The following is an 11098-nucleotide window of genomic DNA, read 5'->3' on the forward strand; positions in this document are numbered from 1 at the left end:
AAAAGTGGAGAGCTCGGTAAGTGTTTCTTTTAAAGGGAGGATTTTTCCATATATATATATATATATATATATATATATATATATATATATATATATATATATATATATATATATATATATATATATATATATATATATATATATATATATATATATATATATATATATATATATATATATATATATATATATATATATATATATATATATATATATATATATATATATATATATATATATATATATATATATATATATATATATATATATATATATATATATATATATATATATATATATTATATATATATATATATATATATCTCCCTTGTAAGCCGGTGGATCCTACAGTACATAGGGATATATGTGTCTTGTTTCAAACTTGTATCTGTTGAATGTAGTTAGAGGGATAAGTCAAGGTATTGTCAGCGACCAGGAGGGTTCAGGAGAGATTAGGAGGGATTAAGAGGATTAGGATGGTTTGGAAGGGTTCACGGAGGGATGGGAGGGTTCGAGGGTTCAGAAAAGTTGAGAAGGGTTCAAGATGGTTTGGGAGGTTAAAGGTTCAGGAGAGCTCAGAAGGATTCAAGAGGGTTAAGGATGGTTTGGGAGGGTCCAGAAGGGTTACAGGGAGGTTCAAGAGGGTTTGAGAGGGTTTAAAGGGTTCAGAAGGCTCCAGAAGGGTTACAGGATGGTTTGAGAGGGTTAAAGGGTTCAGGAGAGTTCAGAAGGATTCAAGAGGGTTAGGATGGTTTGGGAGGGTCAGAAGGGTTACAGGTAGGTTCAAGAGGGTTTGGGAGGGTTTAAAAGGGTTCAGAAGGCTCCAGAAGGGTTACAGGATGGTTTGAGAAGGGTTTAAAAGGGTTCAGGAGAGTTCAGAAGGATTCAAGGGGTTAGGGATGGTTTGGGAGGGTCCAGAAGGGTTACAGGGAGGTTCAAGGGGTTTGGGAGGGTTTAAAAGGGTTCAGAAGGCTCCAGAAGGGTTACAGGATGGTTTGAGAGGTTTAAAGGTTCAGGAGAGTTCAGAAGGATTCAAGGGGGTTAGGGATGGTTTGGGAGGGTCCAGAAGGGTTACAGGGAGGTTCAAGAGGGTTTGGGAGGGTTTAAAGGGTTCAGAAGGCTCCAGAAGGGTTACAGGATGGTTTGAGAAGGGTTTAAAGGGTTCAGGAGAGTTCAGAAGGTCAAGAGGGTTAGGATGGTTTGGGAGGGTCTAGAAGGGTTACAGGGAGGTTCAAGAGGGTTTGGGAGGTTTAAAGGGTTCAGGAGAGTTCAAGGATTCAAGAGGGTTAAGGATGGTTTGGGAGGGTCCATGGTTTCTTTACAACACAAACGATAGATTAACGGAGGCAGATGAAGTGCCAGAAATTTAGCCATTAAGGATAAGAAGGACGATTGAAACTCACTAATGATGGAAGAGGTTTTTTACTCTCTCTCTCTCTCCTCTCTCTCTCTCTCTCTCCCTCTCGTGGGATATCTGAGCTCTCCCTCCCATCCGTCCTCACTCCTCCTCCCACCATTCCTCCTCCCACCCTATCCTCCACCATTCCTACTCCTCCACCCATTCTCTCCTCCTCACCCATTCCTACTCCTCCACCCGTCCTATCCTCTCTCCTCCACCATTCCTTACTCCTTCACCGGTCTATCACTTCCTCCTCCACCCCTCACTCCTCCACCCATTCCTTACTCCTCCACCCATTCCTTACTCCTCCACCCATTCTTACTCCTCCATCCATTCCTTAATCCTCCACCCGTCCTATCACTCTCTCCTCCACCTATTCCTTACTCCTTCACCGTCTATCACTTCCTCCTCCACCCACCCCTCCCTCCACCCACTCTTCCTCCTCCTTCTTCACCACCCACTCACTATTCACACCCTTCATCACCCTCCACCCCACCTCCACCTCCCCTCTTCAATCATCCACCCACCCTCCTCCCTCCACCTACCTCCACCTCCTCTTCACTCTTCACTAATCCTGTGTGTGTGTGTGTGTGTGTGTTGTAGTGGTTTGTGTGTGTGTGTGTGTTGTAGTGGTGTGTGGGTGTGTTGTAGCAGTGTGTGTGTGTGTGTGTGTGTTGTAGTGGTGTGTGTGTGTGTGTGTGTGTGTGTGGTGTGTGTGTGTGTGTGTTGTAGTGGTTTGTGTGTGTGTGTGTGTGTTGTAGTGGTGTGTGGGTGTGTTGTAGCAGTGTGTGTGTGTGTGTGTGTGTGTGTTGTAGTGGTGTGTGTGTGTGTGTTGTAGTGGTTTGTGTGTGTGTGTGTGTAGTGGTGTGTGGGTGTGTTGTAGCGGTGTGTGTGTGTGTGTGTGTGTGTGTTGTAGTGGTGTGTGTGTGTGTGTAGTGGTGTGTGTGTGTTGTAGTGGTGTGTGTGTGTGTGGGTGTGTTGTGGTGGGTGTGTGTGTGTAGTGGTGTGTGTGTGTGTGTGTGTTGTGGTGGTGTGTGTGTGTTGTGTAGTGGTGTGTGTGTGTGTGGGTGTGTTGTAGGTGGGTGTGTGTGTGTGTGTGTGTGTGTGTGTGTGTGTGTGTGTGTGTTGTGGTGGTGTGTGTGTGTTGTAGTGGTGTGTGTGTGTGTGTGGGTGTGTTGTGGTGGGTGTGTGTGTGTTGTAGTGGTGTGTGTGTGTGTGTGTGTATGTGTGTTGTGGTGTGTGTGTGTGTGTGTGTGTGTGTGTGTGTGTGTGTGTGTGTGTTGTAGTGGTGTGTGTGTGTGTGTGTAGTGGTGTGTGTGTGTGTGTGTGTTGTAGTGGTGTGTGTGTGTTGTAGTGGTGTGTGTGTGTGTTGTAGTGGTGTGTGGGTGTGGGGGTGTGTGTGTTGTGTGTGTATGTTGTAGTGGTGTTTGGGTGTGTTGTGCGGTGTGTGTGTGTGTGTGTGTGTGTGTGTGTGTTGTGTAGTGGTGTTTGGGTGTGTTGTGCGGTATGTGTGTGTGTGTGTGTGTGTGTGTGTGTGTGTGTGTTGTGGTGGTGTGTGTGTGTGTTGTGGGGGTGTGTGTGTGTGTGTGTGTGTGTGTGTGTGTGTGGTGTGGTGGTGTTTGGGTGTGTTGTTGGTGTGTGTGTGTGTGTGTGTGTGTGTGTGTGTGTGTGGGTGTGTGTGTGTGTTGTGGGGGTGTGGATGTGTTGTGGTGGTGTGTGGATGTGTTGTAGTGGTGTGTGGGTGTGTTGTGGTGTGTGGGTGTGTTGTGGTGGTGTGTGGATGTGTTGTTGTGGTGTGTGGATGTGTTGTGGTGGTGTGTGGGTGTGTTGTGGTGGTGTGTGGATGTGTTGTGGTTGTGTGGATGTGTTGTAGTGGTGTGTGGGTGTGTTGGAGTGGTGTGTGGGTGTGTTGTAGTGGTGTGTGGGTGTGTTGTAGTGGTGTGTGGATGTGTTGTAGTGGTGTGTGGTGTGTTGTGGTGGTGTGTGGATGTGTTGTAGTGGTGTGTGGATGTGTTGTGGGGTGGGGTGGGTGTGTGGTGGTGTGTGGGTGTGTTGTAGTGGTGTGTAGGAGTGTGTTGTAGTGGGTGTGTGGGTGTGTTGTGGTGGTGTGTGGGTGTGATGTGGTGGTGTGTGGGTGTGTGGTGGTGTGTGGGTGTGTTGTAGTGGTGTGTGGGTGTGTGTGTGTGTGTGTTGGTGGTGTGTGGGTGTGTGTGTGTTGTAGTGGTGTGTGTGTGTGTGTTGTGGTGGTGTGTGTGTGTGTGTGTGTGTGTGTGTGTGTGTGTGTGTGTGTGTGTGTGTGTGGTGGTGTGTGGGTGTGTGTGTGTTGTGGTTGTGTGTGTGTGTGTGTGTGTTGTAGTGGTGTGTGTGTGTGTGTTATAGTGGTGTGTGGGTGTGTGTGTGTGTGTTGTAGTGGTGTTTGGGTGTGTTGGCAGTGTCAACTTCACTAATCCACCCACCTCACTCTCCACTCCACTCTACACTCTCCACCTACACTCCACCTCCCACTCTTCACTCTTCACTAATCCTGTGTGTGTGTGTGTGTGTGTGTGTGTGTGGGTGTGTTGTGGTGGTGTGTGGGTGTGTTGTAGTGGTGTGTGGGTGTGTTGTAGTGGTGTGTGGATGTGTTGTAGTGGTGTGTGGATGTGTTGTAGTGGTGTGTGGATGTGTTGTAGTGGTGTGTGGGTGTGTTGTAGTGGTGTGTGGTGTGTTGTAGTGGTGTGGATGTGTTGTAGTGGTGTGTGGGTGTGTTGTAGTGGTGTGGGTGTTGTAGTGGTGTGTGGGTGTGTTGTAGTGGTGTGTGGATGTGTTGTAGTGGTGTGAATGTGTTGTAGTGGTGTGTGGGTGTTGTAGTGGTGTGTGGGTGTTGGTGGTGGATGTGTTGTAGTGGTGTGTGGGATGTGTTGTAGTGGTGTGTGGTGTGTGTAGTGGTGTGGGTGTGTTGTAGTGGTGTGTGGGTGTGGTAGTGGTGTGTGGGTGTGTTGAGTGGTGTGTGTGGGTGTGTTGTAGTGGTGTGTGGGTGTTAGTGGTGTGTAGGTGTGTGTGTGTGTGTTGTAGTGGTGTGTGGGTGTGTGTTGTTGTAGTGGTGTGTGTGTTGTAGTGGTGTGTGTGGGTGTGTGTGTATGTGTGTTGTAGTGGTATGTAGGGTGTGTGTGTGTTGTAGTGGTGTGTGTGTGTTGCAGTGGTGTGTGGGTGTGTGTGTGTGTGTGTGTGTTGTAGTGTGTTTGGGTGTGTTGTAGCGGTGTGTGTGTGTGTGTGTGTGTGTGTGTGTGTGTGTAGTTAAGCGGTGTGTGTGTGTGTGTGTGTGTGTGTGTGTGTTGAGGTGGTGTGTGGGTGTTGTAGTGGTGTGTGGGTGTTGTAGTGGTGTGTGGGTGTTGTGTGGGTGTGTGGGTGTGTTGTAGTGGTGTGTGGGTGTGTTGTAGTGGTGTGTGTGGGTGTGTTGTAGTGGTGTGTGGGTGTGTTGTAGTGGTGTGTGTGGGGTGTGTTGTAGTGGTGTGTGGGTGTGTTGTGTGTGGGTGTGTTGTAGTGGTGTGTGTGGGTGTGTGTGTGTGTTGTAGTGGTGTGGGTGTGTGTGTGTGTTGTTGTAGTGGTGTGTGTGTGTTGTAGTGGTGTGTGGGTGTGTGTGTGTATGTGTGTTGTAGTGGTATGTGGTGTGTGTGTGTGTTGTAGTGGTGTGTGTGTTGTGGTGTGTGGGTGTGTGTGTGTGTGTGTGTGTGTGTGTTGTAGTGGTGTTTGGGTGTGTTGTAGTGGTGTGTGTGTGTGTGTGTGTGTGTGTGTGTGTGTGTGTTGTAGGGTGTGTGTGTGTGTGTGTGTGTGTGTGTGTGTGTGTGTGTGTGTGTGTGTTGAGGTGGTGTGTGGGTGTTGTAGTGGTGTGTGGGTGTGTTGTAGGGTGTGTGTGGGTGTTGTAGTGTGTAGGTGTTGCAGTGGTGTGTGGGTGTGTTGTAGTGGTGTGTGGGTGTTGTAGGTGTGTGGGTGTTGTAGTGGTGTGTGGGTGTTGTGCGGTGTGTGTGGGTGTTGTAGTGGTGTGTGTAGGTGTTGTAGTGGTGTGTGGTGGTGTTGTAGTGGTGTAGGTGCTGTGGTGGTGTGTGTGGGTGTTGTAGGTGTGTGTGTGTGGGTGTTGTAGTGGTGTGGGTGCAGTGGTGTGGGTGTTGTAGTGGTGTGTGTGGGTGTTGTAGTGGTGTGTAGGTGCTAGAGTGGGTGTAGGTGCAGAGTGGTGTGTAGGTGTTGTAGTGGTGTGTGGGTGTTGTAGGTGTGTGTGTGGGTGTTGTAGTGTGTGTGGGTGTTGTAGGCAGGTGGGTGTTGTAGTGGTGTGTGGGTGTTGTAGTGGTGTGTGGGTGTTGTAGTGGTGTGTAGGTGTTGTAGTGGTGTGTAGGTACAGAGTGGTGTGTAGGTGTTGTAGTGGTGTGTAGGTGTTGTAGTGGTGTGGGTGTGTGTTGTAGTGGTGTGTGGGTGTTGTAGTGGGTGTGTGAGTGTGTTGTAGTGGTGTGTGGGTGTTGTAGTGGTGTGTGGGTGTGTTGTATTGGTGGTGGGTGTGTTGTAGTGGTGTGTGGATGTGTTGTAGTGGTGTGTGGGGTGTTGTAGTGGTGTGTGGTGTTGTAGTGGTGTGTAGGTGTGTTGTATTGGTGTGTGGGTTTAGGCAGTAGTGTGGGTGTTGTATTGTGTGTGGGTGTTGTAGTGGTGTGTAGGTGTGTTGTAGTGGGTGTGTGGGTGTTGCAGTGGTGTGGGGTTTTGTAGTGGTGTGTGGGTGTTGTAGTGGTGTGTAGGTGTTGTATTGGTGTGTGGGTGCTGTAGTGGTGTGTAGTTGTAGTGGTGTGTGGGTGTTGTAGTGGTGTGTAGGTATTGTAGCAGTGTGGTAGGTGCTGTAGCTAGTGTAGTGTTGTAGTGGTGTGTAGGTGTTGCAGTGGTGTGGGTGTTGTAGTGGTGTGGGTGCTGTAGTGGTGTGTGTTGTAGTGGTGTGTAGGTGCTGTGTGGTGTGCAGGTGTTGTAGTGGTGTGTAGGTGTTGTAGTGGTGTGTAGGTGTTGTAGTGGTGTAGGTGTTGTAGTTGTGTGTGTGTGTGTTGTAGTGGTGTGTAGGATGTCAGTTGTGTGTAGGTGTTGTAGTTGTGTGTAGGTGTTGTAGTGGTGTGTAGGTGTTGTAGTGGTGTGTAGGTAAGCAGTGGTGGCAGGTGTTGTATGGGTGTAGGTGTTGTAGTGGTGTGTAGGTGTTGTAGTGGTGTGTAGGTGCTAGTGGTGTAGGTGTTGTAGCTTGTGTGTGTGTGTGTTGTAGTGGTAGGTATTGTGAGTGGTGTGTAGGTGTTGTAGTGGTGTGTAGGTGTTGTAGAGTGCAGGTGTTGCAGTGGTGTGCAGGTGCAGTGGTGTGTAGGTGTTGTAGTGGTGGTAATGCAGTGGTGTGTGTGTTGTAGTGGTGTGTAGGTGCTGTAGTGGTGCAGGTGCTGTAGTGGGCGTTGTAGTGGTGCAGGTGTTGCAGTGGTGTGGGTGTTGTAGTGGTGTGTAGTGCTGCAGTGGGTGTGTTGCAGTGGTGTAGGCAAGAAGTGGTGTGTAGGTGTTGCAGTAGTGTGTGTGGGTGCTGTAGTGGTGTGGGTGCTGTAGTGGTGTGTAGGTGTTGTGAAGCCAGTGTAGGTGCTGTGTGGTGCAGGTGTTGTAGTGGTGTGTGGGTGCTGTAGTTGTGTGTGTGTGGGTACAGTGTAGGTGCTAGAAGTGGTGTGTAGGTGTGTAGTGTGTAGGGAGTTGTAGTGGTGTGTGCGGGTGCTGTAGTGGTGTGTAGGTGTTGTGCTGTGTGTGTGGGTGTTGTGAGTGGTGTGCAGGAGTTGTAGTTGTGTGTAGGTGTTGTAGCAGGTGCAGGTGTTGTAGTGGCAAGTGTTGTAGTGGTGTGTAGGTGTTGTAGTGGTGTGTGTGGTCAGTGGTGCAAGTGTTGTAGTGGTGTAGGTAAGAAGTGGGTGCGGTTGTAGTGGTGTGTAGGTGCTGTAGTGGTGTGTAGGTGTTGTAGGTGCAGGTGTTGTAGTGGTGCAGGTGTTGTAGTGGTGTGTAGGTGTTGTAGTGGTGTGGGTGTTGTAGTGGTGTGTAGGTGTTGTAGTGGTGCAAGTGTTGCAGTGGTGTGTAGGTGTTGTAGTGGTGTGTAGGTGTTGTAGGTGCAAGTGTTGTAGTGGTGCAAGTGTTGTAGTGGTGTGTGTAGGGTGTTGTAGTGGTGGTGTTGTAGTGGTGTGTGGTGTTGTAGTGGGTGTGTAGGTGTTGTAGTGGTGTGTAGGAGTGGTGTGTGTGGGTGAGTTGTGTGTAGGTGTTGTAGTGGTGTGTGGGTGTTGCAGTGGTGTGTAGGTGCTAGAGTGGTGTGTAGGTGTTGTAGTGGTGTAGGTTAGCAGTGTGTGTGTGTTGTAGTGGTGTGTAGGTGTTGTAGTGGTGTGTAGGTGCTATAGTGGTGTGTAGGTGTTGTAGTGGTGTGTGGGTGTTGTAGTGGTGTGTAGGTGTTGCAGTGTGTAGGTGTTGTAGTGGTGTGTGGCAGGTGGGCGTGGTACAGTGGTGTGTAGGTGCTGTAGTGGTGCAGGTGCTGCAGGGGTAGGCGCAGAAGTGGGTGCAGGTGCTAGAAAGTGGTGCAGGTGTTGTAGCGGGCAGGTGCTGTAGTGGTGTAGGTGTTGTGAAGTGGTGCGTGGCGTTGCAGGGGTGTGTAGGCGCTGTAGTGGTGTGTAGGTGTTGCAGTGGTGTGGCGTTGCAGTGCAGTGTGCAGGTGTTGCAGTGGTGTGTAGGTGCAGTGGGTGCAGGCGTTGCAGTGGTGCAGGTGCTGTAGTGGTGTAGGTGTTGTAGTGGTGGCGTTGCAGGTGTTGTAGTGGTGTGTAGGTATGTAGTGGTGTGTAGGTGCTTGCAGTGGTGTGTAGGTGCTGTAGTGGTGTGTGAGGTGTTGTAGTGGTGTGTGGGTGTTGTAGTGGTGTGTAGGTGTTGTAGTGGTGTGTAGGTGCTGTAGTGGTGTGTAGGTGCTGTAGTGGTGTGTGGGTGTTGCAGTGGTGTGTAGGTGTTGCAGTGGTGTAGGTGTTGAAGTGGTGTGTAGGTGTTGTAGGTGTGTGTAGGCGTTGTAGTGGTGTGTAGGTGTTGTAGTGGTGTGTAGGTGTTGTAGTGGTGCAGGTGTTGTAGTGGTGTAGGTGTTGTAGTGGTGTGTGGTGTTGCAGTGGTGTGTAGGTGTTGTAGTGGTGTGTAGGTGTTGTGGTGTGTAGGTGTTGTAGTGGTGTGTAGGTGTTGTAGTGGTGGTTGTAGTGTTGTAGTGGTGTGTGGGTGTTGTAGTGGTGTGGTTGTAGTGGTGTGGTGCTGTAGTGGTGCAGGTGTTGTAGTGGTGTGTAGGTGCTTAGTTGCAAGTGTTGTGTGTAGGTGTTGTAGTGTGGTGTGTAGGTGTTGCAGTGGTATGTGTTGTTGTAGTGTGTGGGTGTTGTAGTGGTGCAGTGGTGTAGTGGTGTGTAGGTGTTGCAGTGGTAAGATGCAGTGGTGTGTGTGTTGTAGTGGTGTGCAGTGTTGAGTGGTGCAGTGTTGCAGTGGTGTGTAGGTGTTGTAGTGGTGTGTGAGGTGTTGTAGTGGTGTGCAGGTGCTAGAAGTAGTGTGTAGTGTTGTAGATGGTGTGTGGGTGTTGTAGTGGTGTGTAGGTGTTGTAGTGGTGTGTGGGTGTTGTAGTGGGGTGTGGGTGTTGTAGTGGTGGGTGTTGTAGTGGTGTGTAGGTCAGTGTAGGTGTAGAGCGGTGTGTGGGTGTTGTAGTGGTGAGTTGCAGTGCTGTAGTGGTGTGTAGGTGTTGTAGTTGTGTGTGCAGAGCTGTAGTGGTGTGCAGGTGTTGTAGTGGTGCAAGTGTTGTAGCGGTGTGTGGGTGTTGCAGTGGTGTGTGTATGTAGCAGTGGCGCAAGTGTTACAGGTGTAGGTGTTGCAGTGGCAAGTGTTGTAGTGGTGTGTAGGTGTTGTAGTGGTGTAGGTGTTGTAGTGGTGCAGTGTTGTAGTAGGCAAGTGTTGTAGGCGGTGTGCAGGTGCTTGTAGGCGGGTGCTGCGGTGTGTGTGTGCTGTAGTGGTGCGCAGTGCTGTAGTGTGTGCAGGTGTTGCAGTGGTGTGTAGGTGTTGTAGTGGTGTGTGGGTGTGTTGAAGTGGTGTGTAGGTGCTGTAGTGGTGTGTAGGTAAGCAGTGGGTGTAGGTGCTGTAGTGGTGTGTGGTGTTGTAGTGTGTAGGTGTTGTAGTGGTGCAGGTGTTGCAGTGGGTGTGGGCGTTGCAGTGGTGGTTGTGTTGCAGTGGTGTGTAGGTGTTGTAGTGGTGTAGGTGCGTTGTAGTGGTAGGTGTTGTAGTGGTGGGGTGCGTTGTGCAGTGGTGTGTAGGTGTTGCAGTGGTGTGTAGGTGTTGTGGCGCGTAGGCAAGCAGCGCTGTAGCAAGCAGCAGTGGTGCGTGGGTGTTGCAGGTGTGCAGGTGTTGCAGTGGTGCGTAGGCGTTGCAGTGGTGCGTAGGTGTTGTAGCGGTGCGCAGGTGTTGCAGTGGTGCAGGTGTTGCAGTGGTGCGTGCGTGCTGCAGTGGTGTGTGGGTACAGCGGTGCGTAGGTGCTGTAGTGGTGTCAGGTGCTGTAGTGGGTGCTGCAATGGTGCGTGTTGCAGTGGCGTGTAAGTGCTGTAGTGGTGCGTAGGTGTTGCAGTGGTGTGTAGGTGTTGGGTGCAAGCGTTGCAGTGGTGCGTAAGTGCTGTAGTGGTGCGCAGGTGCTGAAGTAAGGGCGTTGCAGTGCAAGTGTTGCAGTAGGTGTGCAGGTGTTGCAGTGGTGTGTGTGGGGAGTTGTAGTGGTGTGTAAGCGCTGTAGTGGTGTGTAGGCGTTGTCAGTGGTGCGTAGGTGCTTAGTGGTGCGTAGGCGTTGAAGCTGCGTGCAGGTTGTAGCGGTGCAGGTGCTGCAGTGGTGCAGGTACTTGCAGTGGCAGGCGCTGCAGTGGCAGGTGTTGCAGCGGCGTGCAGGTGCTGCAGCAGTGCAGGCGTTGCAGGTGCAGCAGGCAAGTTGCAGTGGTGTGCGGGTGTTGCATGTGTGTGGTGCTGTAGTGGCAGGTGAAGCAGTGGTGCGTAGGTGCTGCAGTGGTGCGTAGGCAGTTGCAGTGGTGCAGGCGTTGCAGGTTGCTATGCAGGCGTTGCAGTGGCAGGCGTTATAGCGGTGCGTGCAGCCACAGCAGCGCGCAGGCGCTGCAGCCGCGCGCAGGCGTTGCAGCGGCGCAGGTGTTGCAGCGGCGCGTGGCGTTGCAGTGGCATGCGTGCAGGCGCCTGCAGCGGCGCAGGCGCCGCAGCGGCGCAGGCAGCTGCAGCAGCGCAGATGTTGCAGCGGCAAGCAGGCGTCAGAAGCGGCGTGTCGCTGCAGCAGTGAGGGTTGTGAAGCGGCGCAGGCGTTGCAGCGGCGCGTGTGCGTTGCAGCGGCGCGCAGGCAGCTGCAGTGGCGCGGGCGTTGCAGTGGCAGGTGCAGCATGTGCCAGCGGCGCGCAGGCGTCAGAAAAATGCAGGCGTTGCGCGGCGCAGGCGCTGCAGCGGCGCGCAGGCGTTGCAGCGCAGGTGTTGCAGCGCGCAGTGCTGCAGCGCTAGGCGCCGTAGCGTAACTGCAGCTGCAGTCGTTCGCAGCGTGTTGCAGTGGCGCGCAGGCGTTGCATCGGCGTGTTGCAGGTGCAGGCGCAGCGGCGCGCAGGCGCCAGCAGCGGCGTGCGAGTCAGCGCGTGGTGTCAGGCGTTGTGAAAG

General features: G+C 51.5%; 1 protein-coding gene across 1 annotated transcript; it reads right to left on the reverse strand.

Moving 5' to 3' along the window:
* Positions 1-10293: 10293 nt before the first annotated feature.
* Positions 10294-10835, reverse strand: LOC121864864 (keratin-associated protein 9-1-like; the record flags this gene model as incomplete). Its single annotated transcript, XM_042364029.1, has 1 exon — positions 10294-10835. A coding segment is annotated over exon 1 (542 nt), but the record flags the coding sequence as incomplete, so codon positions are not given.
* Between the last annotated feature and the right edge of the window lie 263 nt (positions 10836-11098).

This window comes from Homarus americanus, unplaced genomic scaffold, assembly GCF_018991925.1.
Source record: "Homarus americanus isolate GMGI-L3 unplaced genomic scaffold, GMGI_Hamer_2.0 scaffold39456, whole genome shotgun sequence".
Classification (NCBI taxonomy): Eukaryota; Metazoa; Arthropoda; class Malacostraca; order Decapoda; family Nephropidae; genus Homarus; species Homarus americanus.